Source organism: Prionailurus viverrinus, chromosome D1 (assembly GCF_022837055.1).
Source record: "Prionailurus viverrinus isolate Anna chromosome D1, UM_Priviv_1.0, whole genome shotgun sequence".
In the NCBI taxonomy this organism is placed as follows: Eukaryota; Metazoa; Chordata; class Mammalia; order Carnivora; family Felidae; genus Prionailurus; species Prionailurus viverrinus.
In genome coordinates this window covers 81,690,666-81,718,546 of record NC_062570.1, presented here as the reverse complement: position 1 = coordinate 81,718,546, position 27,881 = coordinate 81,690,666, and the positions used below count along the sequence as shown (strand labels likewise).

Genomic DNA, 27,881 nt, shown 5'->3' with positions numbered 1-27,881 from the left:
TATTATATACTTTAGATTATCATAAATGCTGTAAAGATGTAAAATAGTATAAGGAATGGAAACAGATAAGACAGCTGAAAGTGACTGTTTCAAATAAAGAAGGTCAGGGAGGCCTCTCTCGAGGTGGCCTAAATAAAGGCTTGAATCCAGTTGTCTGGAAGGGAGGAAAGCAAGAATATAAAAATGCAGTTAATAGGTATTGGCCACCTCATGTGTCACTTCTATTCCCAAACAGCTGTCTTTAACTCAACCCCTCTAAACACAAACAAACAAATAAACTTGTAACTCAACACCAAGCATTGTTAGAGTACTCTCAAGGAACTAACTTCTGGGATAAGTCCCTTTTCTAATGTAAATAGTATAAAATAGAAACTTCCAAACAAGATAATTATTTAACCATATTTGCTTCATAAATGAATAGTTTGACTTAAGTGTTTTATGAAAGCTAGGTATACCTATACATTATGGGTGTTAAGAGGCTTTGAAATTAGTGTGTGTCCTTATATTTATCTTTTCTAATTACAAAAATTTTTTAATGTTTATTTTTGAGACAGACAGACACAGAATGCGAGTGGGTAAGGGGCAGAGAGAGAGGGAGACACGGAATCAGAAGCAGGCTCCAGGATTAAGCCATCAGCATAGAGCCCGATGAGGGGCTCGAACTCACAAACCATCAGATCATGACCTAAGCTGAAGTCAGAGGCTCAGCCAACTGAGCCACCCAGGCACCCCTCCTTATATTTAAATGTGGATGTATCTGATTCCCTTTGAACGTTGACTGGATCCAAGAAATTTCCCACTGTTGCTCTCCTAGCCCTTTGAAACTCTCTCCAGAATGAGATTGTTTATATAAGTCCAGTCCACTTCAAATCTTCCTTGAGATAAAGAAAATTTGTAATAATTTGACTTTCAGAAATCAATAATGGCTACAATATAGCCATAGCATACTGTCAAGGCACTCAGACTGGAATCAAGCATACCTGTGTGTTGTACAATATAAAGAAACGCTCCCCAGATATGGGGAAAATGACCTGGCCTTTGTATACTTTCTATTCTCTCTAAAAAGAAAAAACAAATCAACTTTAAATTTCATTCGGATAGTGAATGAATATAGTGAATATTTCCAAAATGTGTCTTCTTCTACATTTATCTCATTATCCTCCTAGAAGTAAAGATATTAAAATGTAAGTTTACTTTTTGACAGTTTTATGAATTGAGTGGGGTGAAAGTCACTGGCAGTTACATAATATGAGTGATTGGTATATGAAATTTCATCCAAGATCTTATACCACACATGGAGACTATGCAGAAAAACTTATTTCAAGAGAAAAGCCATCAAAAGTCCTCATTCAATTTTTGTAATCATTCTAAAAATGTAACATTCCCAAACAAAAAAAAAATTGCAAAAGTGTAAAATGTAATGGTTCTTGAAAGCTGTGGAATTTTATTTTACAGCAAAAAGCCACCAAAATTTTCACCTTGAATTTTTGGTGATGTCTTCATTATCCTGTAATATGGCATAGAGGCTACTGATAGATCTATGTGTTCTTCTCTAGAGCCTTGTATTTTAACTTGTTGGGTCTCTGGATTATTCTGGTATGTGCTGTCTTCTCTGGCTTAATCATGTACTCCCACTTCAAAGACTGTGACCCTTGGACTTCTGGCATTATCTCAGCACCAGACCAGGTATGTGTTCCCTTGGGGCCAGAGGAAATGGCTGAAATCAGTGTGGTTCTGGCCATCAATGAGTAATATGGGTTCTTTCTCTTTTTCCACCTGGATCTCAAGGTACTTCCTAAGCCCCAGAGAGTTGATTTCTTTCCTTTCCTATTGGGTGATATACACACCAGGTTCTAATAGTGGGGAGTGACATGTAAAAAGGTATCTCACCTTGTCCTTGAAGACAAGGCCAGGGGCCAGGACAAGGCTGAGGAGCATGGAGGTTAGGCTTGAACCCATGGCTTTGGTTGTACATGTGGCCTTTAAATTCTTTTTTTCTATCTGTCTCAAGGTTCATTAAAGATGCTTTATTCTCAGATTGAACAATATGACCCTTGTTTCTATAATGCTTCTGCGCATGTGTTCTCACCATAGCTTGAACACCATCAACCCAATGTACTACATGAAATGTGCTTTCAAAAACTTTATTTATATGGGGCACCTCGGTGGCTCAGTTGAACATCCAACTCTAGATTTTGGCTCAGGCCATGATCTTGCAGTAGTGAGATCAAGCCCCAAGTTGGGCTTGGGCTCTGTGTCGAGCCTGGAGTCTGCTTGGTATTCTCTCTCTCTCTCTCTCTCTCTCTCTCTCTCTCTGCCCCTCCCCTGCTCATTCTCTCTCTCTCTCTTCAAATAAATATATAAACATTAAAAAAAAAACCCTCCATTTATGGAGGATATGCTCAGGAGGCACGATCACCTCTCTCCCCTCTGTATTTTTCACTGTCCCCTCTGTCCTGCGGGGGGGGGCCCCCTCTCACAAATCTGGCTACAGAGTGGAACCATAATACCTACATTCTCTGAAGACCTGTTTTAAGCATTTGTTGTTAGGGTTTAACTGCTAACATTAAGGGTAAACAGATAAGGGAATGGCATACATTGCAAACATAAGAAAAACAAAACAAGTTCCTGAACTTTCTAAAGCTGATCCAACCCTTTTTCCTAGTATCCACTGCCCCTTCCCGCCCTTCCTCCTTCCCTACAGATGGAGCTGGACCTCAGGTCCCCTGAAATTGGATTGATTATAACCTCAACTGCAAGTATGTAACAACCTTAGTCTGTGCAAACTCCTGTATTATTTTTATTTATTTTTTGTCTTTTTTTTCCCACCTTCTTTTGCTAAAAATAGACATTCTCACATTTCAGACTCTGCTGATAAGACCACTAATTCTATCTTGTTTTACCTCCAAAGCTGATGCCGTACTTTGTCATGGAGATATTTTTCACAATGCCAGGACTGCCTGGACTCTTTGTGGCTTGTGCCTTCAGCGGAACTCTGAGGTTAGTATATGGACAACACCCTGCTCTGATGATGCTGATGATAATGACAGTGGTGATGGCAAGGGCGTGAGATGACAAGGGTGATGGTGGTAGTAATCACCAGTACTTACTGAGTACTTACTGTGTGTCAGCTGGCTTGCTGAATGCTTTACTTCACACAATGTATAGAACTTTACTCAGAAAACTTTATGAAGTAGCTTGGAGCATTAAAAATAAAAACCGACAATTATCTTACCAGCTAAAGATGTGCTTATTGGGGCTTATTGGGAAATAAAAGAGAATTATAATCCAGGACAAATAAGCAGTGGCAAAGCTTTATGCATGTCTGGGGAACAAAGGAGTGGTATGCTTTATTTTAAGGAGATAAGGACTAAGTTGGGAGGGCTGTTATGAACTAAAAGACCATTTGAACTGGGAGTTCAAAGTGTGGCAGCTTTTCATTGGCTGAGTGGTTGCTGAGGGGAAAGCTTCTCTTCCTCAAGCTGGAATAGAGAGTAGTATCCAAGTGCAAGGTCAAGTCCCTGTCTTCCTCATGGATCTGCAATTGACCACAAGTGGTAGGGCATGAGATCTCCTGCTGAAACCTCCTGACCTCATTTTAGTGAAGTTTCCCGTTACTAATTTTCTCAGAAGGTTTGAAGCTAGAGAGTGAGCGATGCCATACAATTAAAGCCTCAGGCTTCTGTCAGGGCCAGGGACTGTGATAAAGCAAGAGTGGCGAAAGTGGGGAACCAGTAACAGGCATTTGCTTTGACACAGTTGAGAGATGATGGTAACTTGAAGGGTCGAGGTAACAGTGTTGAGATCAATGTAGTATCATTACCTTCCTTTATGCCAGACCTTTGGCTCTATGAACTCAGCTGGTTGGAAAAGCCTCACTTCCCTTCCTGGAGCTTAGTTGCAGATAATCATTGATAAGGTTTGTCAAAGGCCAATTTTTAGAGAGTAAAATGGTCAGAGTCAAAATTCAAACAATAGCAGAAGATCAAAGTCAAAGTTTTATATCTTATTCCTCAAATCCTTTGTCTCAACCCACAGAGTTAACCGCTGTTAATAATTTCTTGTCAATGAACCCGAAAATTTCTTTGCTTATGGGAACATATATACCTTTTAGTGAATGAAAAAAAAGGATCATATTGTATATATGGTTTCATTTAAGGTAATATAATTTAGAAATCTTTCCACATCAGTAGATGTACCCTACTCTTTTTTAAAATCTGTGATTTATTTGACCAATCCTTTAATGTAAGACATATCTAACAAATATGTCTTAGTCTGCTCAGACTGCTATAACAGAATACCATACACTAGGTGGTTTATAAAAAACAAAACAAAACAATTTCTTACAGTTCCCAAGGCTAGGAAGTCTAAGATCAAGGCCCTGGGAGATTTTGTGTCTGGTAAGGGCTCAATTCCTGCCTCATTTATGACCATTTTCTTGTTGTGTCCTTACACAATAGAAGGGTTAAGGGAGCTCTCTTGGATCTCTTTCGTAAAGTCACTAAGTCCATTTATAAGAGCTCCACTGACACGACTTCATCGTTCCTAAAGGCTCCGGCTCCAAATACTATCACCTTGGGGGTTAGACTTCAGCATATGAGTTGTGGGGGAACACAAACACTTAATCCATAAGGTATTACAACGTATATCTTTGTGAAATTGTGCAAGGATATATGTAGGCTACATTCCAAGAAGTAGAATTACTGTGTCCAAATACTTAATAGTTTAACCTTCTCATGGACATTGCTAAATTCAGCTGCAAAAATTCTCAACAATTTATATTCTAAAAAGAAAATACTAGAGCATCTCTTTTCTCACACTACCACCAATATTGGGTGCTATCAAACTTTTCAACTTGCCAAACAAATAGGTGAAAAATGGTAACTAATTAGGATATGAATTTAGTTGACCATAAGTGGGATTGGCTACATTTCCCTACTTTCATTGGCCATTTGTATTTCTTTTTCTGTAACATGCCAGTTTATGTTCTTTGTTAGTTTTTTAAAGTTTTCCTCTTTATATACAAGAAAAATAGCCTCTTGGCATATATCTCATGTTTTTTCATTTGTTGTTTGTATATTTGCTTTATTTCTGAGTATATGGAGATTTTAATTTATATTGACCAATTCTTTTACATTATGGTTTCTGGATTAATATTATTCTCAGAAAGGCTTTTCCATTCTATCATTATAACTAACTATCCAGACACCATTCTAGTATATGTATAGTCTTATTAAATAACAAACCTTCAAATCATCTAGACTATATGTGTGGTATAAAAACTGAAGTGGAGCTCGACACTTATTTTCCTTCTAAGATAGTAGCCAGTTGTCCCATTACTTTTTGGTAAATAAGCTGTCTTTCCATCAGTGACTTTAAATGCTATTTTTATTATATCCTACATTCTTCTATATATTTGGGACTTTTTCTGGATTTTCTTTATAGTTCTTTGGTCTATTTATCTATAATGATGCAAACACTAATACTTTTAACCACTATGCTTTAAGATATGATTTAATGTCTGTTATTCATAATGTTTTTCTTTTTACAGAATTTCCCTTGATATGTAGATTTTTTCCCCTGATTATTTTCAGTTAATTCTTTGGGATTTGATTGTACAGAAATCATAATATTTGCAAATACTTTTGCGTTTTTCTTTTTTTAATAAGTTACACTTCTATGTTCACTCTCATATACTTGGGCATTGAGAACAATGGTAATAATTGAGATTAGCAGAAATTCTTACATTTGTTATGACTTTAAAGGAAATGGCTCTTGGATTTTACCATTAAATGTGATATCACGTTTTAATTTGAGAGATATTATTAACGTTTAAGAATATTCATTTTAAGTTAATAAATTATAAAAAAGAACAAAATGCATATATTTATTCTTTTAGGATTTTTTTTATCAGAGATATTAAATATTAGTAAATTATTGGCATTTTTGAAGTGGCTTTTTTTTTTAACTTTTGGCATATTAATGTTGACAGATTTCCAAAACAGCAACATCCTTGAATTTATATAATGACTTTAACTTGCTTCGGTGTGTAATTCTAATTTAGTGTACTACTGAATTGTTTTTACTAATATTATTTTTAGGATTTTTGCATCAAGAACACAAAGTGATATTATTCTGTGCTGTTGAGATTAAGATCTCAGGGAAACTTAGGACAGGAAAAATTAACACTAGAGAGTCAAACACATGGAGGGGTGACACTGTAGCTTTTATTTTGCCCCTCTCTAAAGGGCTTTTGTTATTTATCTTTCCTTCTTACTCTAAGGCTGAGTCTCTCCAGAGTGGAAAACATATATTTGTCAAAAGGTAATTCCCCCATAAGAGAATGGTTGGCTCTTTTGGTCTCAAGACCAAAAATTCTAAGAAAGGGACACAGTTGGCAGTGGATGCTATGGAGAGATTACTTCTGCTAAAACCTTAAGGAGGATGCTGTTCCATATGAGGAATTAAATAAGCTTTCATGCTATTCTGCAAAGAAAACCCCAATTTCCAGGTCCCCTGTCATCAAAGTGAGTTTTACTGTCCTAAGAGTGGACTCTGGGTGGAAAATCAGAGGGAGTATCAGATTCTTTATGTGGTTTTAGTCTTTGCCCATTTCCCATCTTATCCTTTGCTCCTCTCTCCCTTACAAATTGCATTCTACTCAATCTGGTGGCTTCAGGTTGTTGAATGCAACAAGTTTTCCATCTAGAGGTATTTAAATGTAATTTTCCCTTTGCTCTGGAACATCTTTTCCCCAATTTGCATGGGTCCTTTCAGTGCCTATCTTAATCATCATTTCCTAAGGAAAGAGTTCCCTAACTTCATATCACTTTAGGACTCTGCAAGGCATAGTTTCATAGCATGTTGGTATTTTCCTTCATACCAACTGGGACCAATTGTGTAATTGGTTATCGAATGTCTATGTCACCGAGTATAAGGTGTATGCTTTTCTGGTTCGCCACCATATGCCTAATCTGTAGAATGGAGAGATGCATAAATGGATGCATGAATGGTATGAGTGAATGATTAATGAATGGCAAATTGTACTTATTCCTGGATTAAGACAGTCAGTATTTCCTGCCTCAAGTCCAAGCAAACACACACACACACACATACATACTCATGCACAACCTCTATTACCGCCTGCTAACTCATTTAGTGTCTTGTTCAGGGGCATTAGTAGGCATTGGAAGAAGAAATCAGAGAGCACTAAGCACAGAAACAGTTTTGAAGAGCAAGTAGGCAGGCCACGTTGTTCCCCTGAAATCCCAGGATAAGGACATGTCTGCATCTGTTTTTTGTTTCTAGAGCCCTGTCTTGTCTATTTGCTATGAAAGAGGGGGCAGGCTGGTCAGCTTTATTTAGCCTGGACTGTGTTCTTGCTTTTCTCTCCCTGTAGCACTGTGGCTGCAAGCATCAATGCCTTAGCAACAGTGACCTTTGAGGATTTTGTCAAGAGTTGTTTTCCCCATCTCTCCGACAAGCTGAGCACGTGGATCAGTAAAGGCTTATGTAGGTACAGCCGGTGGATCTTCTACTCCATGTCATGAAATGTACATGTGGTGCATGTCAAAATCCTGCACATGCTATTCAGCACTCATTACAGGCACAAAGGCACAGGGAGATGTATGAGGAATTTCACGTATGAATTCACACTTCCAAAGATACCAGGAGGGTAACGGGAGAGAATTACCAGCTAGCTTACCTTTCACCAACCTTATATTCGACACTCTTCTGTACTCCCCCTACACGCTAGATTGATCACTTCAACATCTCCCGATTATGCCTTGTATTGATCATATCCGTCCCTCTACATGGGAAGACATTCTGCTCACTGTAGCCAATCACATGGTCTAATAAAGTCAAATTCTTTCCTTTTCTTTCTTTTTTATTATTTATAATTGCCATTTACTTACTTATTTTAATTTTTTTAGTATAGTTGACACACAATATTGCATTAGTTTCAGGTGTACCACATGGTAATTTGACAAGTTTGTACACTATGCCAAATTCTTTTCTAAAGAATTTTTTATTACCAAACTCCTGGTAAACTCACTTCTAGGAATAATTGCTCTTTGCTTAATCACACATTGCATATTATGTTTACGCTCACTGTAGCACTTACCATGCTGAATTATAGTTTTGCAAAACATTTCTTCTTAGGTATAAACAAATTATATTATTATTCACGTATTATAGAAAATACAGGTAATTGGAGAAAATATATGCACTTTTTGAATAAAATTATAGCTACTTTTGCTCTTCGTTGTTTTTTCTAGGATACTATAGTGAGCATTTTCTTGTGTCATGTATGCATTATTTGAAAACATGGTTTTTTAATGTTTTCTTAATAGTCTACAAAATGGCTTACTTTTTTATTTTTATGTTGTTACCTTTTAAAATCTTTTTTCATTTTTGGTAACATTGTGATATTACCCATATACATTAATCTATAATGGCATACATAAATTTTTCCTTAATAAAGACATACAATAGAAAATTACCAAATCAAATAATACAAATTCACTGAAGTTCTTGATATATATTATGAAAAATGTTTCCAGCGTGGTCCAATTAATATTTATGTGTGGCAGCAGTGAGTAATGACATATTTTTCTATGCACTTGATATCAGTATTTTCAAAAATTGGCCAACTTCATGGGCAAAATAACATCACATTTTTGCTTTAGTTTATATTTTTTGATTTATAGTGAATTTGAACATTTGTCAGATCATAAATAACCATTTGTATTTCTGTGAAAAAATTATTTATGCTTTCTGTTTGTTGATGAGATACTAGAAATTTCGTCTGTAAAATCTCTTCATGTATAAAGGAAATGTTACCTTTGTATATTGAAAAATGTCCTTCAGATTTTTTTAAATACATGTTTGATGTAAAGAAATTATATTACATAGTTTTTAAAATATATGTAACGTTTCTTTTACTATTTTATCCATTTCTTTATGCTTACAAATTTGTTCCCATTAAAAACCTACTTAAATATTTCCTTATTTTTCTCTAGACTGTCAATAATTTTGTATTTCATATTGAATGTATTCAAATTATTTGATTTATGATGAGGATCTAAATTTTTTTCTTATACAGCCAATTTTCTCAGCATCATTAATCTAATATTATCCACTGGTTGTTAATATTTCAGTGATGATAATATACAATATAAGACTCTTTCATCTATAAGGATTTGTTTAAGAATATCATATACTTATTTTCATTAAGTTATTTACCAGTTGTAGGACAATACCATCTTGTCTTATACTCTAGCTTTATAGTGTTTTACTTAAAATATCTGCTAGAGCCACTCCTGTCACTTTTCTTTTAGTTTAAAATTCAAAAATTTTTCAATTGTAACTTTCCTTTTTTTTCTACAAAAACAAACTTTAGGTAATACATGTTTATATATTCATATTAACTTTAAAATACTTCAGTGCACATTATGGAGCTGCACCTCTATCCCAATGGGATTGCATTAAATCTGAAAATATTTGGGGGAAGAATTGACATCTTTGTAAGCTTTCTACCTAGCAATAGTATTTTTCTATAATGGTATCATATTTTCTACCCTGGATGTTAATTACACTTATGTCTTCCTCCTTCAGCTTTTCTCTTCCTCTCACTTCTTCTCATTTCCCTTTTTCTTCTTTTCTTCTTTCATTGATATTATGAATGGGATGCTTTTTCCATAGTGTCTTCTAAACTGTTCATTATGAATGTGGAACACCCTCAAATTTTCATTTATTTTGTTTTGTATCTGGTCATTTATCCAACTCTTGTTGGTTCTTAAAATTCTAATTGGTTTTCTAGTAAGTGTCTGAAAATATCGATTGTTTTATCTACTTATTCTTAAATGTTCTTCTAATTTGGATTTTTTGTTTTCCGTATGCTTTACTTTTTCTCGTATTTTTGTAATTTTGTTCTTTTCCTCTCCACAAAGCAAATTTCTTAACAATGATTTTAATTCTGTAACTGTGCTTCACTCCTTATATTTTATAATTATTATGTAATTATATAAATTCAATCTTACAGTAAAACTTAAATTTTTTGCAGTCCAGTCTATCATCTTTAAAGATAATGAGAATAATTTTAGAATTCCAAAATGTTTTTATTGATCAAACTTGGTTTCTAGTGTTGTTGTGAGCCTCCTTATTTTTCTATCTTATTGAGAAGTTGGAAAAGATTGCATTGAAAGTTGTTAGCCTGATTTCATTTTAAGAGTGAGTTCCTGATATTAAATATCATGTATATCATTTACTCAACCTGAAATAAAATAACAATAATAATAATAATAATAATAGAAAATTCATGGTACTTTCGATGTACCAGGCACTACACTATTGGATGCATTATTTATGTGTAGTCCCTTCCTCACATTCCTAGAATGTAAGATCTTTGGGGCAGGATTCACATTCTGACTTCATAGCACTGGCACTGGTAAAGTGCCTGACATATGGTCAGTACTCCATAAAAGTGAATTAATAATCATGTTGGAAACTGAGCTAGATATTTGGCTGAGAGATCATTTCAAACAGAATAAACAAAATCATTTTCTGTCCATTCTGTCACTGTGTCTGGGTCTATGTCTCCAACTCTTTGTCTCTTTATCCCTCGCCTATTTAGTTTAAGGGTTATAATGGGAATTGAATGTAATTTTAAGATGATCTTTAAACAAAGATGTATAAAAACAGTTGTTTTTTAAAAGGTGGTTAAAAGAACTCATCATCTTAAAAAGATTAGTAAGACCCATATGCTGCTTCACTCCTCAAGCTCCCATGGTACTGAGGCCCTGCATGAGATGCTTCAAAGGAGAGGTACTCTGATGGCCCTGGTAGGTCTCCCACATAGATATGTAAACAAATAATCATTATGCAATATACAAAGGGCCATAAAGATGACATGAATAAAGCACTAAAGGAAAACATTAGAAAAAACATTCCAGATTTGCAAACGCTGTGAGGTAAAATGTATACATACTTTAGCCGTCTTAAAAATGAAGAGCTCTCTGAATCCCAGAGAGGTTAGTGATTTCTTCAGCTGATTTTTGATGAGTGGTCAAACCGGAATTTCTTCCCACTAATTTGGTCTGGATCAGTCCAGACCAGTGTCTTTTCCACATTTTCATGTTGCATCCACATGGTAACTTTCTTCCTGAATCCTGGAGAGAAAACACCTGGAGGCCAGATTCCAGCTCATTTTGCCTGACTGGGAACAAAGTCTCCCCCCTTACCCTCTTGGGGCTTGTGATGGCTGAGTGGCAAGGACAGTTCTCACCGAGTTCCCTTCCAGAATGGCTTCCCTCAGAGACAGTCCTGGGCAGGAGCTCAAGAAATTCCTCAAAGCCAGTTTGGATGATGGTCACGGGTTTTGTTTTCTTTCTTTCAGGTCTCTTGTTTGGCGTGATGTGTACCTCCATGGCCGTGGCTGCATCTCTCATGGGAGGTGTTGTGCAGGTAATGAAAACAAGAAAAGACACCTTTGATTTCCTAGCAACTTTTGCCCACTTTCTGTGCTAAGGTTTTGCCTATTCCTCCAAGTGCCATATGCTGAGACTCTGATACCAGTTCCGAATGAAATATGCATGTAAAATTTCAACCAAAATTGCTTTCAGAAGGGGAAACTTTTAAAAGCTAGTAATGGAAGTCAATTATGGTTCACTGCCCTTTTAAAATCCAGATCTGAGCATGTATGATCCTGAAATAAAAGCAGTAATGATAATTATCATCACAATAATAATAATAACAACTGTTATAAATGGAGCATTTACTGTGTTCTAGGTACACAATCCCAAATGTTGTACCACATTTAACCTTTATCCCTTCCCTCAGGGTGGTATGATTAATATACTAACTTTACAGATGAAGAAACTAAGAAATAGAGAAGAAGTGATTGTCCCAGAGTCACATAAGTAAGGAGTGGGGAGCTGGCCCATGAGCCCACCTCTTTCTGTTATCTAGGGTGAACTGCCTCTCGTACATCCAATTCCCCTTTCCATAAAAAGAAGGTAAGGAGTCCCGAGGACAATATGGTTCAGCATCTTCATTTTGTAGATAATTACAGAAAAGAGTGAAAATATCTTGCTCAGGTTTTCACAGCTAGTCAGTGTCTGAGCGAGGTTTATGGTCCAAGTCTCCTGAGCCACCCCTCTTCCCTTTGCAAATCAGCCACCTTGGAAGCAACAGTAGATAAGCCCATCTTCAGATTCTACTTCAGCCCTCTATATCCCCCTTGTATTTTTGCGTAATTTCTTTTTTTACTGTTTATTTATTTATTTTGAAAGAAAGAGAGCATGAGCAGGAGTGGGGCAGAGAGAGAGAGGGAGAGAAAGAATCCTAGGCAGGCTCCATGCCTACTGTGGAGCCTGACTCAAGGCTCGATCCCATGACCATGAGCTCATGACCTGAGCCAAAGTCAAGAGTCGGGCACTTAACTGACTAAGCCACCTGGGGACCCCATGTTTGCATAATTTCAACATCCTTTGTACTATCTTGGAACAGCATAGCTTTTCAATAAATGTTGCTTCAGCAAAGAAATGAATAAGGGTGCGTGAATAGCAATCACTGATTTTTACAGAACACATCTTAGTTTGCAGAGCTGTGCATCTGACTTGATCCTTCTAATGACTACTTATGAAGAATCCTTTCTTTCTATTTTGAGATCCAGGGAGTAAGTCAGGGAGATTGAGGGATACAATAGCTCAGTTGTCTACATAAGAAGCTGTAGGATTGGAAACCCAGTGTCCCCTCTGGTAAGCTAGGTACTTACTGTTTTATCACAGATGCTTGATAACCTCTTCCTAGTTTTTAGAGCACTTTGTTATTTGCTCATTCACACAGCAGCACTGGTAGGTTTAGTGACATCAGCAGCATCTCTTATCAGTTTACTTCCATGCATTCATAGGGACCACATGTAGAAGTCAGCTCTGAGGCCTTGTGCCCCACTGCTTTCTCCCTTTTACCCAAACATTATTTACTATTAAGGAAGTATCATCATGTTGAATTTAGCAAGAATTTCAATCACTAAATTGTTCTTTTTCAAAATCGTTTGCATTTTAATCTTATTTCCAATTGAGGTAGGAAGGGCTCTAGAATACACAAAGACCTACAAACTGGTCTAAAACAGAGCTCACAATAAAGCAGGGATGATTGTAAATGATGCCCTCATCTGCTTGTCGTTATTTAGATGGATATGCTTGGCCCACTTTCTTGATTGTTTAAAATGTATGCCCCACAGTTCACACAGTTGAGGAGAGGCTGGTTGGCAAGAAATGCAAACTCTGATCTCTTGTTTCCTAGGAGAGATATTGTTCATAGGGTGTCCCTCTCATTTCTCTAAATACGTCTGATTTAACAGGTGCAGAAAGTCAACTATAATTCCCCTATTTAATTTTCCAAACAGCTTTGCTAGATTGAACATAATGGGACAACATTCCTATTCAGGTTTTACACATGGGAAGATTGAAGCCCAAGTTTCAGAGACATAAAGGATAGAGGCAGGTTCAATTCATGTTCACAAAGGCATGCCATACTCATGGTGTGTGTGTGTGGATGGTGCTAGGAGTGGGCAGCCTGAATCTTCTTCAGCAAAGGCCCTTTTACTTAGGACGTTATAAAGTGTGTTCTGGAGACCTTCATTCTGTGAAATGCTCTAAGAAAGCAAATTTCCAATGTCAAGGACATTTGGGAAATGCTGCACACTCCGTGCCCCTCTCAGAAATCCACAGCCACATTAGCACATTGAACACCCCAGGAAGTCCTAAAATAAAGAAACCTATTTTTTAAAGTTTTTTTTAAGTAATGTCTACACCCAACAGGGGGCTCAGACTCATGACCTTGAGCTCAAGAGTTGAACATTCTTCCAAGCCAGCCAGGTACCCCCAGGTTTTCTTTAAAATGTGACCATAGAGCATATATAGGGAGGCAGAGGGTACAGGGGGTGGTGGTGGCAGAAACAGGGGGAGGGGGCAGGTAAAAGCAGCAAAGGTCACATGTTAACTAGTGATTTGCAGAGCTCACTTTTGGAAAGGCCGTTCTATCCCTTATGCTTCTATCTTAATGACTCTCATCTAGTTCTGCTAAGGGCTGTAATGAGTTCCAAGCATGTTCTTATCTCCACTTAAGAAAGTGCCTCGTAGGTCTCCAAACAGTCCAACAATCAAATGACATGCCTCAGGAGCCAGAGAGCTCACTAACAGGGTAGTAAGAACAATTAAAGCAGGTAATAATAGTGGATACCACTTGAAACTAATATAACACTGTATGTTAACTAAGTGGAATTAAAATTAAAACTTAAGAAAAAGAGAAAGGAAAAAATAATAGTAGATAGCATTTGGGGGGTACCCATTATGTGCTGTGGAGTGCTTAGTCATGATTCTGACCTTTCTCAGATTACACGTTGAATGCTCACAGCAAAATCCAGGAAGCAGGCATGGATTCCCACTTGAAATGAGAAAGATAAGGCACAGTAAGGCAACCCCCAGCCCAAAGCATATCCTTTTATTCATCACCCCCAGTTTGCAGGAGCAATTTATGTGAGATTTGCCCACTGAGGAGAAAGCTATTGGGTGAGATTTAAGTCTTCCCCCAATTGAACCTGCTTAAGAACAACAACAAAAACAAAGATAAAAATTAAGATTAGTTTAGTACTGTAGGTTATAGAAATGCATATCTTCAAAAGCCAGAAACTCTTGGATTTTTTTTTCTTTTTATCATGTGATGAACTTTTTATACAGAAGCATATTGGCTGATGACTTTATGAGATTGTTAATGTATTTTCCTCCACTAGAAGGGATAAACACCTTTCCTAACTTATTCATTCTCTTATTTAATAGCTAGTAAACTATCTTCCAAATTCACCAACCAGGGCAATTATGAATTCATGTTATCAATCAGCAAAGGAAATGTCAAGAATATTAAATTAAGTATTGACTTTGGGGAAGAATATCGACTTTAATCTTCTCTGCCTCTATCTTGTCAAAGATCTATCTGTGGCATTGACTTCATAAAAAATTAAGCTGGAAAAACAAACATAACAATGCATTGCACCTCATCTTTCTAGAGAAAAGAATTCACATTACAGCTGGAGGGGATTTGATGGCCTCTTGGTTCTATCTATCTTTCATAAAAAAACACTCTGAAATAGAATGTATCTGAATTAATAACAGAACGTTCACAAATTAGAGTTATGAGGGGCAGGATCAAAGTTAGAATCCAAATATTCTGACTATTAGTGATGGAATCTTTCAGGAACATTTTTTCCCTTAAACAAAATGAGCCATTATGAGAGTCTGTGTTCTTGACATTTTTTTTCTGTAGACTGCCTTTAGGAGAGAAAAGGTGGGTTTTATGGCCAAAAAAGCTAGCTTAAATCTCTTAAATCTTACCTCTCCCATTTGCTAAATGAAATTATATCTTTAATATGTTTTCTGTCAGTGCAGTTTTCTCATCTATAAAATTCAGTTAGTGATATCTACTGAACAGGGTAATTGTGAAGATGAAATGAAGTCATTATTCTGGAGTGTCATCTTAACTACCTGATACATAGGAGGTGCCTGACAAACATTAAGATACACATAATATCTTTATAGAGCATCTTAATCTCAGATGTTGACCTAAGAGCCCTACCGATGCATTGAAAGAGAAAAAGGAATGCCTGGGTGGCTCAGTCAGTTAAGCGTCCGACTTCGACTCAGGTCATGATCTCACGGTTTGTGAGTTCGAGTCCCATATTGGGCTCTGTGCTGACAGCTCAGAGCCTGGAGCCTGCTTCGGATTCTGTGTCTCCCTCTCTCTCTGCCCCTCTCCTGCTTGTGCTCTGTCTCTCAAAAATAAACATTAAAAAAATTTTAATTAAAAAAAAAGAAAGAAAAAGAAAGGCTGCACTGCAGGATAGCTGTGTGTGTGTGTGTGTGTGCATGTACGTACACATTTTCACACATGCTGGCACTCTCCCATGCTTGTTCACTTGCATGCAGATCAATGAGTGTATGTCCAAGACTCTTGGAAGACCATGGCACAAAGCTACAGGCCAATAGCAGATTAGTTTAATGAAAGCCCCTTGCCAAGTCAGTGGGCTCAATAACTTAGAGTCTAAGACATATGGAAATGCATTTGTCAAACTCCCTCAATCTCCAAAGAAAATGGAGCCCTTAAAAATGGGATATGAGATACGGAGCTATGGAATGTCCAGTGGCCTCCCCACCATGTCCCAACTTAATGTTCAACATCTGGGTGGGATGGTGGGAGTGGGGTAATGTATTATTATCAAAATGACAGAATTGTTAAAACAAGATTAGAATAGGTGATCAGTTGTGTAAGGCATGAAACATAAGGTATAAATACATTTATGTGGTACATTATAAAAAGAAAGTGTTTTTTTTTTTTGACAAGATAGAAAATGTATACAAATCAATGAGACCACCTTAAGGGAAAACTACTTCTATCAAATCCAAATTACCTGTGTGTATGTATACACACACACACACACACACACACACAAATGTATGTATTTTTATTATTTTATACAATGCTTATCATTGAGCCCAGAAGGGAGAAATGACTTCCAGAAAGCATGCAAGTAATGAGTGGTACCAGCAGGACTAGGGCTAAATTTTATCCTGGGTCTGAGAGAGAGAGTGATCCCAGGTGGCCATGGATTCAGGGGAGTGGGCAAGTTTTTGAGATCTGTCTTGCTCCACAGGCTGCCCTCAGCATCCACGGCATGTGCGGGGGACCAATGCTGGGTCTGTTCTCTCTGGGAATCCTGTTCCCTTTTGTGAACTGGAAGGTAAGGCTCCTGCATGTCTCTCCATGATTCCCAGCTAAAACTTCATGAAGCCCAGACAACTTCTCTCTTTTCTCATTTCTCTTTGGAAAGGCCATCTCTCTGGGCTGGGGAAAAAAAAAATGGTGGCTTTTTTTCCATGGTGGAACTAAACGGAAACCAAGCCCTCCTTTCTCTGACTTCAGTGAAGCCTTTTAAGAAGCTGAAAACAAGGAAAGTAAAAGGAGCACATGAAGTACTGGATGTCATGACATCAAAGTTGACTCTAGGGTTTGAAATGTTCTCCCTACACTTAGGGTGCATATAATGAAATGTAAAAGATATATTGAATTTGGGAATAATTTAGGTTAAAGACAACTTTGAAAACGTAAAAAAAAAGCTTTGTAAATTTCTTTTTTTTCCTCCATTTTACTTAGAATTATAACAAATTTAACTAACTTAATTAACAAATTTAAGAAGAGAGTAAACAAACCTGGTGTAGCTGATAGGTAGATGTTCTTGGTTTTGCTGGTTTACAAGCTAATTGTATATTAAGTAAATGTTGGTTGGATCACTTTATAGTAAATATACATCAAAATGAACATTTATTTGAAAAAATAATATAATACTCTTTAAAACAGTTTAAAAATCATAATTTTCTCAATGTAGCAAAATTATCTTTTCACTTGTTGCCATTCATACGCTTATATGCATATATTTTTTAGAGTCCTTAGACTACAAAAAACCTGACTCTGCATATTTTTAAATATACTTTAGGGTGCTCAATGAAGCCTGAGTCACATGATATGTCTAATTAGGTGACTGTAGCTATCTGACCCTTCTTGGCCTCTATTCTAGATAAATCTTATGGACATAGGCAAAGAGCATGGATAGGCAGGGAGCATTTGGGAATTTGTAGTGTTTCCCTTACAGTCTTATTTGTTTTAATTTACTTTTCTGATATTGAGGTTGACAAGGATAGGTATGTTTTGGAGAGATCGTATGAGGGAAGGCAATATGACCATGAAAAAAACTAATAATGAGCTACAGAATATCTTAGTCATTCTACACATTAACTTGTTATCTATGTTAGTGAACTGTGGTTCTTCCATTTAGCCCAGAAAACCACCTTGCTCTAGGTAGAGGGGGGTAAACATTACAAATTTGGGTCACCTCCCCCCATCATTGGCCATGGCTGATCCTACTAATCAATCGTGGCTCTCTCCACAAAATAGGGATGAAGCCCCAGAACCCTTTCAGCATGGCTTTCTAGACAGCTACCACAAATCTCTGAGGGTTGAACTTCTTGTTGAAATCCATTCACTCTTCACTGTTAGGCCAGGGGTCAGCAAACTACATCCCTCAAGCCAAATCTAACCAGCATCCAGATTTTGGTATGGCCTGCAAGCTTAAAATGGTTTTCACATTTTTAAATTATTGGAAAAAAATTAAAAGAAGAAAAAAATTTCATGACCCATAAATATATGAAATTCACATTTCAGTGCCCAAAAATAATTTTATCTGTTATAACCACTCCCTTTTGTTTACATAATGTGTATGTCCATTTTTGTACTATTGGGCAGAAACTGAGCAGTTGTGACAGACATTGGATGGCCCACAAAGTCTAAAATATTTACTAACTGGCTATTTGTAATAGAACTTTGTAGACTTCTGGTCTAGACCAAGGCATAAGTATTCAAGTCACACACATTGCTTTAGTTTCCCCAAACAATAATGAAGAAAACATTCTAGTCCTGTTATCAAAAAGTCTTTCCCTGAATAAATAGAGAAACTACCAACTTATTCTCTCTCGCATAGAAGGCTCAACTATCTAATCGAGGCTGGGAGGATTCAGATTTTATTTTCCAGTGGCCCTGATCACTGCTAGATGCTCTTTCTCCTTTATAGGAGAAATGACTCTGTCACTCATTGATTTTCACTGTTTATCTATCAAGAAGCATAACCCTTAAATGACAAGGCTAGTAAATATGCTTGCTAATATTTAGACCCAAACAAAAAGCTCCAAGCTTGTGAGTCAGGGACTCTGCTAGAATCACTTGGAAAGAGATATGGGAGAAAGAATTTCTATATAATAGCTTATAGTGGCTGTCAATGAAAAATGACATTGTCTCCATTTTCTGAGGTTTTCCCAGGCTTCTGAAATTCTTCTACCAGGAACTGAGGTCTTAATAGGCTTTTCCACAAGTTTTGAAATATAATTGATATATGGCACTGTATAAATATAAGAAGTACAGAATAGTGAATTGACTTACATATTTGTGAAATAATTACATTGCATCATCGCATATGGACAAAAAAAATATTTTTTTCCTTGTGATGAGAATTCTTAGGATGTACTCTCTTAACAATTTCTATATATACCAGACAGGGAGGTTAACTATAGTCATCATGTTGTATGTCTCTTGGATTAAATGGTAAGAACAAGCTAAACGGAGGGAAAAAAAAGTTCCTGCTAGAAATCTAAAAATCATAACCATTAAAGCACTCCCCTGTGTTTTCATTTAAGGAACGTTACTCCTAAATAAGACTGCATTGTGGGAGTTGGAAGAAAAGCAGTTTGGGTGTGCTGTTTCCAGCACATGTGGCCAAGACTTAGGGTGGTCAGTAAGAATCTCTGAGGCATGGACTCCTCATCTCTTTTTTCTTTCAACAGCTTTGTCAAATCTCTCACTAACGTTTTCTTTTCCTTCATCAAGGGTGCACTGGGTGGCCTTCTGACTGGAATCACCTTGTCATTTTGGGTGGCCATTGGGGCTTTTATCTACCCTGCACCAGACTCCAAGACATGGCCCTTGCCTTTATCAACAGACCAGTGTGTCCCATCAAATGTGACACTATCACAACCTACAGAGCTATCCAGCCGGTATGTGGAACTTAAAGATGATGTTCAATCCCAGGCAGTGGGTAACCAGGTTTGAGGAAGAGGCATTCTCCAGGGATAAGTCTGATGAGCCCAGTCTTGCTTTCCTGTGAGAGTCCTTCTGGGCAGTGCCATGAAGGGGTGTTGAATATTCTGAATATCCATTCCTCTGCATCCCAGGTTCACAAGAGTGAACTCAGCAAAAGAATTAATTGGAATTATGAGTTCAAAATAAGAAAAGTAGTGTGTGTGTGTCGGGGGGGGGGGAATAGATGGGTGGGTATGAAGATCAAGGTTCGTGCCCTTGAAAGAGTAAAGGACCTGAGTAGAATGGTTGTGGACACAGGGTTGGGAGCACTGCTATGAACTTGCAGCTTCTAGATCAAACTAAATGGGGCCTAACAAAGGATTTATCTTCTATTTCTCTCAGGAATAGGTAATTTAAGACACCAAAATGCAGGAGATAACATGGTATAGGGAGAACATCATGGCCTTTGAAATCAGAAATGCCTAGGTTTGGATGTGGGTTTTATCATTTATCCACTCTGTCTCTGCATAAGTTAATAACTTGTTACTTCGTGAATTCTCAAGAGACTTTGAAAGAAAAATGAGGGAAATAATATTTACTTTGCTTGTGCTTTGAGAGGATTAAGTGAGAAAGGATAAATACAGCCTGTACCACTGTACCTGACTTTAATAAATGCACTTTCTCACACTCTCATTGTTTATAGAAACAAATCTAAGAATTTTGGATAGCTCCGTAACTCTATCAGGTGGAAAAACTATTATGGGCTGCACTGGGATGAAGTAGGTAGAGCCACATCCTAGGACTGTGCTCCTTAGTATGTGGTCCTGCCTACATAGTCTATGAGCACTCCATTATCTTGCTTCCATTTGCTTCTGAATTTCATTTAGTTTAGAAGCATTCCTTTCCATAACTCTTACAAACACATAATAACCTATTATAGTTCCTAGGTCCACCATATTCCCTCCCTCCTGCCTGTGCTTCTTCTATCCTCCTTTTTTGGAGTGCTAGATCCTGGCCCTAGCTACCTTCCTTCCTTGAATAGCTACTAACTAGTCTTTAAAAACAAGTTCAGGTATTGTCTCACACACAAGCCTGGGTTTGATACTCTTCAAATGCTCACAGAATTCTTTGTTCCTAATTCGAGGTGCTACCCTTCCACTTTATGATTGTCCGTTAGCTCCTATATGTAGACTTTGCAGCTCACTCATCTTCTTATCTCCAATATCTGCCACAATTCTTGGCACTAAATCTTGGCTTAATAAATGTCTAAAGAGTGAATAATACAAAAGAAATGGAAAGCACAGTCCTCATTGTACTTCTTATAACTTAGTGCATACATTACTATACTTACAATGCAAGGGTGAGCTGGATTGAGTGCAATATAGAGCCCAGTTAGTCTACAATTGATTCTTTAAGAAAATAACCAAATGGCAAAAAATTAAAGTGTTGGAATATTGAGAAATGCCAGGCCCTGCAATGAACCTTCAGTAGTCCTCTAAGTCATTGTGGATCATAACATCGGAACTCATGGAACTGTTGACACGTGCTGTTGTCATCCACAGACCTGCAATTGCTGACACCTGGTATTCACTCTCCTACCTTTACTACAGTGCAGTGGGCTGCTTAGGATGCATTGCTGCTGGGATAATCATCAGCTTCATAACAGGTTGGTTACATGGATTCTTCTCTTTGGGGCCAAGGAAGACATGGGCTAGCCTCATGCATTGGTGGGCTAGATGGATGTCTTACTGGTGTGATTTTGGATCCACTGCAAGAAACCCTTCTTCCCAAAATTATGCTTACTCTCTTGAAGCTCATACGCAAAAGCATTCTCCTGATTATCATATATATATGATTATTAATATATATATATATATATATATATATATATATAAAACATCTATTTTAAAACGTTCCCCATACATTACAGGAAAAAGAAATGGTGCTTCAACACATGGCCCCCAGAAGCAGTAAGAAATCCTTTGTAATATAACAATCAGTAGTAAAGCAGTAAGAAAATCCTTTGTAATGTAACAATCAGTAGGAAAGGTTAAATATTAAGAGTTCTTTCCTCCTTCATCTCAGTAAGAGACTGGAGTTTCTCTCATAACCACCTCCTATCTCACGGGTGAGCCTTAACTAACATACTAGATGGAGGTCTTTCTCAAATTCACTCAAAGTTGCTTTACAACTGGTGACATTTCAAGCGCAAACTCTTATTTTCCCCAGGGGGAAACCTCTTCATCCACAGGAAATGGTCTCATCCCTTTTGAGCTCCTCCTTTCTCATTAATTATGCTGTTATAGCCTTGTAGTTTCTGTTGACAAAAGTGGTTTCCACCAGAAGGGGACGATGTTTTTCAGTGCCTGTTTCCTAAGGTCTTGCTCATTAAACAGATTATACATGCTCTTGATTGAGGGCAAATATAGAGCCTCACACTTGAGTTCTATTTTCATTTGTAACCTTCTTATCCATGAGAACTGCAGCCCTAAATTTTGGCTTTTTGTTTACTATCTCCCAAAGCCTTCCCCCACAACCAAGAATAGAACTAAATTTAAATCCATATGAAGTAAAACCAATGTTACACTATATATTAACTAACTAGAATTTAAACAAAAACTTGAAACAAACAAAAAATCCATGTGAAGTATAGAACTCTTTTTTCTTAGTAAGGCTCAGCTTCTTCCCTTAGACATAAAGTATCTATCTTATTTGAGAACTCTTTGATACTTTTGTGGTACATTAAGAGACAAAAGTTTTCTCTGCTTGAAACCCTGGGAATAGTTGGGTTCAGGATTAAATATTTCTTATTCAGGCTGCCCTTGGCTAGAAGTTTGAAGTTATATGATTCTCTTTTTCACTGCCCACTCATACACATACACTAAGGAAAATGGAGTGTTTCAGGCTTTAAGATCACATATGTTTAATTTCTTGTTTTGTCATTTACTAAACCATAGAAAAAATTATTATTTCCTTACTTATGAAAGGAGAATCACAATATCTATTTTATAAAGATTAGATATATTTTATAGTCTACATAAAATATGCCTAGTACATAGAAGGCATTCACTAATAAGCAAATACTATTATCAAGAGGAGTACAATTTATTTGTTTGAATGTCTTCTGACAGAGTGACATAATGCCGGGGAATATATCACTTAAACTTCAATTTGAAGCTTTAGGAATCTACATTTTGTTTATCTCTAGAAATAAATTTGAGAAAAAAAGCTTATAGACTGGCACAGTGTCTGGAACAGAGGAGGAATGGGATCATGGTTGTAACCATCACTCTGCTACCCCATTTAGGGACATTTAGACTAAATTGGCTGCTGAATTAATGACTACCATTGAATGAGATTGGGTATTTGTGAATAATTATCATGATACCAAAATTTGCAAAAGTTCTAGGCAGGAAATATTGTCATCCTTTAAAGCTTGGTTCAAATATCAATTTGACTTATTCCACAGAAGGATTTGAAGGAATGGGATGTTGGACAGGTGTGTTTTAAAGATTGCAAAGAAGGTGTCAGGAAAGTCTAGACTTGCTGAAGGGAATGTCAGAGTATTGCTTATTCAGGATACTGGGGTGGAAGGAAGAAGAAACGGTAAACATAATCTTTTTAATTTTACAAATATTGACTCTGATGGCTTCTAATATATCTGATTTGAGTGAAAAACCAAGAGTTCTCCTAAAGGAAGAAATTATGATTCCTGCTATCCCCTCTGTTGACCTACAAAGGGTAAGAATAGAGTTTTCCATAATCCATCTTTAAAATAAGTATGGTGTCTCTGTTTAACCCTATAGCTGTGAATTTGCCTGACCTGACAGTTTTGGATATTTAAAAATCTATCCTCCTACTCACTTTGAGCAGTTACCAATCTGTCTATTAACCAGTCAGGCCTATTTTCACTCTTATACTAAGAAGTGACCTACTTAGTAAGTATACAATACTTAAATCTTTATAGAAAACCTAGAAATGTGCAATCACCTAATCCATCTGTCCTTTCATTAACAGGTTATCAAAGTGGCAAGGATATTCAACCACTGCTAATTAGACCGGTTTGCAATTTATTTTGCTTTTGGTCTAAGAAATACAAAAGACTGTGCTGGTGTGGTGTTCAGCATGACAGTGGGACTGAGCAGGTAAGCTGATGTTTGAGCTTCTGAAAAACACACATGAACTCACAAGGATTCCCTTGTTGCCCAATTAAACCATCTGCAAAGGTGGGTGTGAGAAAGGAAGGCAATGAATATGACAATCTGAATCTAGTTTCAGCTTCAGTTAACCTCAGCTGATTAGCTTTTGAGCATATAAATATGTTGACAGGTAAATGTACCTTTGGGGTGAATTGTTGGCATTGCAAGTAGTCAGTTTCCAAAAGCCCTTTTACCCCTTCTGAGGGTGAATTCTAGGAAAAGTATAAAAATGAACAGTAGAAAAGGAATAGAACAGGGGGCACAATCTAGTATCATGGTGAAAAGCATAGACTTTAGAGTCAGCCCTGGATGTAATCCTGGTTCCATGTCTTACTTGCCTTGGGTAAATTGTTTAACCTCTTTCAACCTCAGTTTATATCTGAAAACTGGGAGAAGAGCATACAGTGCCATCTGGACACAAACATCTCTAGCTCCATGAACTGTAAATATAGAGTCAGATTGACTGGGAGAACTTCTTAGAGAAGCAGCAGGATGCCCAACTCCCCTTATCCCACTGAGAATTGTTTAGACTAGAGACACCATCCAAGTGTCATTAAGCTCCTGTCAGCCAAAGGCCACCAGCAACAGCCTGTGTTCAGACCAAATCTAACTTATTGACTTGATGCAGCCCGGGGGGTGGGTGGGGGGTCACTCCAAGGAAAGCAGGCAATGCCACCCTTAACAAGAGGGATGCTGGGCACGTTTTTTGTAAGGTTTGGGTTCCCACTGTAAGATTCTGACAGGAGTCTAAGTTGGAATGAAAACAAAGCTGTCTAGGGTCCATTTGGTAAAAGAGTAATAATCCCTCAGAGTTATTACAGTATTTGACAACAGCTGGACCTTGGGAGATGTAACATTTCCTGTTAAGTTTGCAAATGGTCTTATCTATGTCAATCATCTCTGCGTCATTAAGTGTAAGAGTGTATATATTTTTTTCTTAGTTATGGGTTATTGACGTTCTTTCAGGCCCACACATTTCATACTTTCAGTACTCTAGAAGACAGACTCTTTACCTATATCACATCACCAAAGTGGTCAGTTGTTCTCCTTCCCCAAAACACCATATTAATATGGATGTGAAGTAAAACTGAGTTTAATAATTACTGAAGAAAGGAGAGCACCGTCTTGAGAGGCATTCAGAATGCGAAGGCACTCTATTTTGCTGAGAAAGCAGCTGATCAAGCAGTTCATTGTTTGGTAAATGGGTTTGGAGGAAGTTCTAGAAGGAAATAATCAAGCTATTTACTGATTTGTGACTTATATTCCTGGGCAAGAATTTTCTGGAATGAATGATAAATCCTGTTGATACAGGCAGCTTCTGTTCTCAAGGCTGAGCTGAGAGTGGGAGAGAATACTTAGTATGTCATTATTGGGTTCCTTTCCTAAAGAATGACATTAGGCAACCTCTGGGGGAGTCTGCATGTAGGTCCCACTGCTATGATAAAGAGGCCTTGCTGTTCATGAAGGAAGGGCAGCACCACTGTCTGAGACATAGGTTTGTTTCTCCTCAGGAGATAACGCTACTACCTTACAGGGCTACTATACTAACTGAGAGATATACAATATACATTTCATCACACAACACAAGATATATTGCGAATGTTCGCTAAATTGTTCTTTCTGTTTTTATTATCATTAGAGATAGTACCTACATGAATTGAATCATCATCATAGTTATGAATTAAGAAATGTATTGCTTTCCTATTTATATAACATTTGACTTGATATCGTATCATTTGATTATATTATATCATTTGGGGGTGGTGCTGAGCAAGATTCACTGAGAGTGATTTGGAATACATTAAGACTAACTCTTTAATATGTGTTGTGGTTTTTTTTTTCCATTTTCTTCAGGAAAACCTTGAGAATGGCAGTTCCTGGAAACAAGGGGCTGAATCTGTCTTACAGAATGGACTCAGGCAAGAAGACCTGGTCAATATTCCAGGTCATGATCCCAAGGACAAAAGCTACAACAATATGGCCCTAGAGAAGATTACTCATTTCTAACACATGCATGCGAGCGTAGCACACACACACACACACACACACACACACACAACACACACACACATACACACACACACACAGATACACACAGACCGTGTACTATGTGCCTATTGGTTAGCAGACTTGTGTAGTTGCCACTGCTAGAAGACAGGGATGTCTCATATCTATTTATACTTATTTATAACTACAAATAAAATGACTGTTTCCAGCATATTCCCAGGATATTCTTTGGAAGACCCCAACTTTCACATGAGAAGAAACAGCCAAACCTTAAGTGTACTGGCAAACTTCCTTCTGGGTTGAATTAGGACTGGATTTTACCACAGTGAAAAGAATCAGTCCCTTTGCTTTATGTCATATTAAACTTCAGGGGTTTTTTTGTTTGTTTGTTTGGTTTGGTTTGGGTTTTGATGGTTCTCTAAGAATCAAGTATCTTGGAGTTTACAGGCAGAATGTGGAAGGGGGTATGCATATTAAATGCTTCTCCATCACTGCTGATAAAAGGGAAGAATGCCATCTACCCCAGCCCCCATATCTCACATGTATGTAGGCACATTTCACATCACCCCACACTGCAGTTACAGTTGGAACACTTAAATGCCATCAACCCCCTCAACCCACACCCCCCATACCTTTAAGTCTTCTTCCAGTCATCCCTGCTACTACAGCTGTCCTGACCAAGCCTTATAAATAATTTTGCTCAGTACAGGAGAAGGACTGGTATATCTAGTGAGTGCCACAATCATAACTAAACACACTGCTCCCTTTGGGCTCTTGATGTAGTATTTCTTTCTTTCTATCACCTTACAAGGGAAAAATGATTGTGCTCAACAAAAGTCTGGAGTCTTTCCCAGGGCTGGGTAAAGAGGAAAAAGGCATGTCCTATGTAGGAGGCTGTTAGGATGGCATCTGGAAGAGAATCTTGCAAGTAGCTTAGCAGCCCACAGATTTCACTAGTCATGGGGTCTTCTTTGGAGCAAAATACCTCATCCACAGGTATTATATTCTACTTAGCTCTTCTACACCAGCTCAACATGTTCCAGCAGGCTAAGGTGAGAGAAATAAAGATCTATACAGTTGAATTCACAAAAATTATTTTTTAAGTTCTAGAGTGACAGGAAACAATTGAACAATAGTTAACAAATGGAGAGGCAGTGCAAGCTTTTTGGATGAAGCAAAAAAATGAAATCCTTAAAAAGTAAGAAAGAACCAGTGGCCCAGGGGCTAGACCAGAGGAAAGATAGTAGGAAACGAGCCAACATCTCAGCGTCAGGTCCATTAGGGCAGGTGTCAGATATTTAGTTTGGTGGCCAGAAATAATATATCAGCAAAATAGAAAGAAATGGTCCAAATGGGCAAGGATAAGAAGTCCCAAAGGCTATGTTGTTTAAAAGTAACCCAGGAGGAGAAAACCTTAAAAGAAGCATAATTTGGGGAAAAATTATGTAACCAGTATTTGTTATTAGGGAGAGAATATAGAAAAAATCAGTGGTAAAAAATATGCAAAGGAACTAAAAAACAATTGGAATTTATAAGCCACATCCCAATGCTTGTCTTCTCTCCCTCCACTCAATAGAAGAGGAGAATACAGGGAGAAAACGAGAGAATTGGGTTGTGGTTTATAAACGACATGAGAAAAAATACATTTGGAAAAGGAAGGAAAGAATAAGTAAAAAATACATTTGGAAAAATATCTGAAAATGAGAAGGAGCAGAATTTCTAGAAACACTTTTTCTAGTCCAGCAAGGTAATGAAGGTATTGATCTAAGGATTTGTAGATTGAAAGGCGCAATTGTTTTCTAAACGATTTAGTAGTTAGGACATTCCTATGAATTAGAGACTCAAAAATATATTGGGTGAACGTTGAAAATTTGGCCAAACCTCATTGGTTTAGTTAATATCTTATGATTGGGAATGGAAACAACCACTCTGAGGATGAGAATTTCATAAACAGCAGCCATTGGATATGTGGCTTTTTCTCCCCCCAGAGGA

The 27,881-nt window shown here is 37.4% G+C and overlaps 1 protein-coding gene across 1 annotated transcript in view; it reads left to right on the top strand.

Annotated features, from left to right (window-relative positions):
- The window catches only part of SLC5A12 (solute carrier family 5 member 12), a 47,593-nt gene extending 21,704 nt beyond the window's left edge, over window positions 1-25,889 (top strand). The window contains exons 7-15 of the mRNA XM_047823522.1: window positions 1,557-1,686; window positions 2,912-3,000; window positions 7,400-7,512; window positions 11,399-11,466; window positions 16,712-16,798; window positions 19,492-19,658; window positions 21,246-21,349; window positions 23,701-23,828; window positions 25,737-25,889. Of these exons, the coding sequence (XP_047679478.1) occupies window positions 1,557-1,686; window positions 2,912-3,000; window positions 7,400-7,512; window positions 11,399-11,466; window positions 16,712-16,798; window positions 19,492-19,658; window positions 21,246-21,349; window positions 23,701-23,828; window positions 25,737-25,889 (1,039 nt within the window). The remainder of the gene's footprint in view (window positions 1-1,556; window positions 1,687-2,911; window positions 3,001-7,399; window positions 7,513-11,398; window positions 11,467-16,711; window positions 16,799-19,491; window positions 19,659-21,245; window positions 21,350-23,700; window positions 23,829-25,736) is intronic.
- Window positions 25,890-27,881: the final 1,992 nt, after the last annotated feature.